Source organism: Octopus sinensis, linkage group LG11, assembly GCF_006345805.1.
Source record: "Octopus sinensis linkage group LG11, ASM634580v1, whole genome shotgun sequence".
Classification (NCBI taxonomy): Eukaryota; Metazoa; Mollusca; class Cephalopoda; order Octopoda; family Octopodidae; genus Octopus; species Octopus sinensis.
The window spans coordinates 54099730-54105729 of NC_043007.1; the positions used below are offsets into that span (position 1 = coordinate 54099730).

Below are 6000 nucleotides of genomic sequence, written 5' to 3' on the forward strand. Positions count from 1 at the left end.
ATTTGCCCAAGGTGCCATGCTGAAGGACTGAACCCAAAACTATGTGGTTGGGAAGCAAGCTTCTTACCACACAGCCACTCCTGTGCCTAAAAAGTAGGCAAACTCTTACCGTTTTCTGCTCTCTTTATTTTCTAATCTTTCTTCTCCTTATTTGTATGCCTTCCACAAGTGTGATTATTTTGATTTATCCAAGAGGGGCAGTGCTAATGACCACTTTCAAACTGTTTTATATGAATGAGATTAGTGATTGATGGCATTTGCAGAGAAAACTTTTAATTCCCTAAATTCTGCAGTTAGTGGATGGTGGTGTATATATGCCACAAGAGTGATGAGGTGGAGTCAGGTGGACCTGAGTGGAGATAGTATGCAACTAGAATATGCAGAGTCAAAATACAGTGCATTTATGGCCCAGAGTTTGGATGTTTCTGTTGATAACTTAACTACTAATGAGAGTTTCTCACTTGGAATGAAAGGTTAATTTTCAGATTCAGTTTTCATGGGCTGTCCATGATTAGACAGATTTTAGAGAAAATGTACACACACAGACACACACACCACATGTACATACACACTCAAATATAAGAGCAAACTAAGTTTATTTTATATCACATCATCATCAGTTACATACATCTTACATATTTCACAAGCAAAATTCAATACATTATGTGATGTAAACATTTACATAATTGGGTTTAAACACCTGATCCGTAGAGGATTATTGTAATTCCTTTCAGAATTACATTCCAACCTGTGTGTATGTGTGTGTGTGTATATATATATGTATATATATATATACTCTTTTACTCTTTTACTTGTTTCAGTCATTTGACTGCGGCCATGCTGGAGCACTGCCTTTAGTCGAGCAAATCGACCCCGGGACTTATTCTTTGTAAGCCCAGTACTTATTCTATCGGTCTCTTTTGCCGAACCACTAAGTGACGGGGACGTAAACACACCAGCATCGGTTGTCAAGCAATGCTAGGGGGACAAACACACACACATACACACATATATATATATATATATATAATATATATATATATATATATATACATATATACTTTGATACTTTGATAGGCTTCTTGATACGACAGGCTTCTTTCAGTTTCCGTCTACCAAATCCACTCACAAGGCATTAGTCGGCCCGGGGCTATAGCAGAAGACACTTGCCCAAGATGCCACGCAGTGGGACTGAACCCGGAACCATGTGGTTGGTTAGCAAGCTACTTACCACACAGCCACTCCTGCGCCTATATATATATCTTTATATATAAAAGTGAAATTGTGTGTCTGTCTCCTATGATTTAGATTCCTAACTACTCCCACATTTTGCGGTGCAGTTTAACCAAAAGCGGGTATCTTATAGTCGTGATTCATATCGAGCCCTTCTGGGTATTAGTGCGCGTCTACGATGAGTCTATGATTTTAAAAAAAATTACCATAATTTTTTTCCATTTTAATGCATTTTTTCGCTATTATATAAGGGAAGTAACTCTCTAAAAATGTCTGATCAGTCGACGATTTAAAAAAAAATTTACCATCATTTTTTTCCCATTTTTAATGCATTTTTTTGCTATTTTTTGACTATAACTCTCTAAAAATGCTTATATAGTTATTTCCCTTACAAACCCGAGCAACGCCGGGCGATACTGCTAGTATATATATATATATAGTGTTGTCTGTAAAGAGGTTCAGTTATTGAAACCACTCAATATATTTTCAAAAATCTTGAGTTTCTAGTTTTGTCTACAAGATTTCTTTTAGAACATCAGAACAGTCCTGAAAATGTCTATATGTTGCTTATAAGTTTGTGTTCTGTTGAACATACTAGAAAGAATGCTGTGAGTTAAAAATTTAGACAAGTGTAGTACATGCATCAGTGTGGAACAGTTTCTCTGGTGGCTTCCTTTGATGATTATTTTCATGTTGGCTCTACAGCTGTAACATATCTTCACAGGATGGCTATTAGAGTTTATGAAGCCGTTCCTTTGAAGCCACTGTCTTGCCATGGCTTTATTGTAGTTAAGGGCGGTCGCCCTATCAAAACCGTTAGAAGAGTAGAAATCAGAGATTTCATGTTCTTTTCAGCCTTACATACATTCTCAGATACTTCTGATTTCTTTCCTTCCAACTAAACATGCTATCTAAAAACTATATCCTAGGAAGCACCCTTCACTTCATCTCATGGCACACATCTCATGTTCAATTGGATTGACAATGATAAAATTAGAATTATTTTGTATTGGTTAAAATTGTTTATATACTCAGTATTTCTGGTGAATTAACATTTAATGAATGATCCACAACTTCTAATGGGCCATATATTACTTATTCCATTCCAGGTGTTGCAATTCTTGTGCATTTGCTCCATATACCTTAGTGTTGCATAATCTTGTATTGCATTTTTACATTGCTTCCATGCAGAACCAGTGTGAAAAAATATAAATGTCATAATATTTCAATAGAACCATCACTAGCACTTTTTATATCACTTAAGTAACAATTTATCTTTTCCTTCCCACAAATTATTTTTTTTTACTTTATCTAATTCTATGAAATTTCAGGCTTCTTCCAAAATTCGAGAGATTCTGCAATAAGAACCAAATTAACAGCATAAAATAGTTTTCAACAGCATTCATTCTCATTACTTTTATTTTCACCTTGCTCTCTTATGTTGTCTGTAGACATGCTGAAACAGGACTGACTTGGGGTTCAAATGGTAACAACATTTGGCCCTTTCTAAATCTTTCTTTTAGTTAAGTTTAGTTAGTTGTTTTTTTGTTAGAAGTGATTTTGCTATTATTTCATCAAAATTACAGTATCTCAGTAGCTTGAATGCAGTTAGAATTATTTTCAATTTTACAGTCATGAACATTCATATACCAACTTCCAGGAACGTGTTTAATATATATAATTGATATATCCAATAACATTACACTGCTATATTTTGTTAGTTGTTTTTTTGTTAGAAGTGATTTTGCTATTATTTCATCAAAATAAGCAATGAGTTTGTGGATAATTAATGAGTTGGATGTGTGCTGTTGAAGGAGCAAACACTCCTGAAATATGATATATATGCCCATTATCCATTTTTCATCTTTGATCTTATATCAGACATCTTGGATACAAAACATCATAACAAAATCAGTGCTGGCTATAAATTCTGTAGAAAATCTGTAGAGATAAATTGACAAGTGATATAATAGCAATGCTAACACAATATAAACTTAAAAAACATTTAATATACTTTGAAGTATATTATGGTTTGCATAATGAAATATGGTATCTCTACACATCATTAATATTAATTATAAGCTATTTTATTATTTTCAGGAGGTTGAACCTATGGGAAAAGAAAGTGACCATATTCACATAACAGCACTGACATCTGCTGTTGGTATTCCTGTTCGAGTAGAATACATGGACCGTGGTGAAGGTGGTTCTGTCAATCACCATGACTTTCCTGAAAACTCCAAACCTACAATTACACTTTTATATAGGCCTGGCCATTATGACATTTTATATTGAGACAATTTTTCCATTTAACTTGTAATTTATCTGCTATAAAACAGAAGCTCCCATCCCTAAAGATAAATGTCATCAATAGCTGGAGCAGCTGAAAGATTCATCACTTCTTTTCATCATTCTGCTTCTTTATTTTCTTTACTGTTGTTACAACAGCCACCAGATCAAGATTTTTCCCTATACTTACTAGGTGTAATTCTTTTCATTCTTCAGTGTTTTTTATTTCTACCCATTTTATAAACATTAAAAATAAAATTGCTGATATTAGACTTATTAATTCAAGTAAAATACAAATTAATTTCTTTGAATAAAATGAAAGAAAAGTTAATAAAACAGATAGCTTTAATATTTTTTTCTGATAAGTAGAATGGCAAAAAAAAAGTGCCTTGCACTCTCCATCATTTCATTCACCCTTTAAATAAAAAGGATTTTTCGGCTCTTTGTGTCATGATACTCATTTGAAATTTACTTGTATTTAATTTTCTCTTTTCGAAAGAAACTAACTTCATCTGTGCTCTCTTCAAGGTATGATTATTTTATTTTGATCTTATGATATCAATTTTGTTTTTGTATCTAGTTTGCAAGATTTGTTATGTGAATTTGTGTGTCTAAATTTTGTTGTGTCTAGGGAGAGTCATTATGTTAATACATACACACACACACAGAGAGCAAGATTTCAAGCAGACAAACATGACCTCCGTAACAGAATAAATCAAAATTCATTGAAAAGGTTGCAAGTAGCAGCGAAAGACCTTTGACAGACAAAAACAAAACAAATGATTTACTGTTTAACCAAATTAAACAAATAATTGAATAGTTAGTTGGATATTTAAATCAGTTGGCTAACAATAAAGGAGTCAAATTGAACCAGTGCATGTGTTAATAATATTGGCATAATTATTCTCCCTAGACACAACATAATACCAATGTTATTTAGGATGTTTTTTCTCTCTCCTCTTCATTCTCCAATCGTTAATATCAGTAACAGTGATAGCATAATCTGCAATATGTTATACAAAAAAGAATGTCTGGATTGTGAGTCCTACTTCAAACTATTTCTATGAAGACACACTAGGTTAATTACACTAAAAATATCTTATTTTTATGATTAGCAATTGTTGGCTTCTCTTTGTTCTTTCATTAAGCATTTTGTGACCCTTTGCCAAATTCACAATGTCATATTTTCCACTTCCCTCTGAAGTTTACTTGTTCATTATCAACGAAATGGAACATCTTAAATATGAGCTCAGATTTGCAAAAATCAAATAATAAATACTTTCAAATTTTAGAGGAGGGGATACGTTGATAACATCAATCCTCAATGTTCAGCTGATACATATTTTATCAACCCCAAAAGATAAATGCAGAGTTGACCTCAGCGGAACTGGAATTCAGAGTTGGAAGAAATGGCACTGATCATTTTGTCTGATGCTTTAATGATCCTGCCAGCTCACCACCTATAATAATAAGATAACAGGAAGAAGCCCCGCACTGAATAACAACATGGATGTGCTACACCAGGCTCCTCATTCCAAAACAAATCTAATCCAATAACATCAATGGAATTAGATAAAAGAACCTGTGGAAGACTCGAAGGAAGCAGTCTTTTAATGAAAATAATTTTTAAAAAAACCAAATTTTACTGCCAGTTTCTCCTATGCACAATGTCTCAGTGAAACATGTGAAATCAACACTGGAAAGTTTACAAATTATAAAACAGAAATGGAACAAAACAGTAAGTACATAAATTGAGTAATTACTCATACACTCAAATGTCTACACAATCATACATACATTTTGATACCCATAGGACTACACATACATCTCAATGCTTACACAACTATGTGAAATTTACAAGACACACATTTACGCATATGAAAACACGAAACGAAAACAAATCTTTTTATTTTTTTAGTTCTTATTTTTCGAACTAACACAAAGTGAACTATTCATAAGTTCAAATCGTATGCTGAGAGATAAATCTATCAACAAAAAAATACAAATGAATGCAGATCTGTTAGCCTTAAGAAACTACATTACGAGCAGTGTTTACATGCAGAGAACTCGGTGATGGTTTGTCTCAAAAAATTGACCCTAAACAGACAAATCTATCCCCTAATGTCAGTGTCGAAGCTCGTCATGCCTCAATGATAACAAAGCAAATTACAAACCAGATTAGTCATTGACGTACTCAATATAGATCTGTTAGATCTGTTAGCCTTAAGAAGCTATGTTACAAGCAATGTTTACATGCAGAGACCTCGGAGACGGTGTTGTCTCAAAAAATTAACCCTAAACAGACAGATCCATCCCCTAATGCCAACGTCAAGGCTCGCCATATCTCACTGTTAACAAAGCAAAATACAAACTGGAATGGTTATCAACCGGATTACAAAGGGCCACATACTCGAATTATGAAGCAGATTCAATACAAAAAATCAGCTACTGGTTCAAATTGTCCTGACACACAGGAGC

General features: G+C 33.5%; 1 protein-coding gene across 1 annotated transcript in view; it reads left to right on the forward strand.

Moving 5' to 3' along the window:
* Positions 1-3982, forward strand: part of LOC115217645 — a 67239-nt gene extending 63257 nt beyond the window's left edge. Inside the window, exon 5 of the mRNA XM_036506992.1 lies at positions 3334-3982. Coding sequence (XP_036362885.1) covers positions 3334-3528 — 195 coding nt within the window. The 3' untranslated portion in view covers positions 3529-3982. The remainder of the gene's footprint in view (positions 1-3333) is intronic.
* Positions 3983-6000: the final 2018 nt, after the last annotated feature.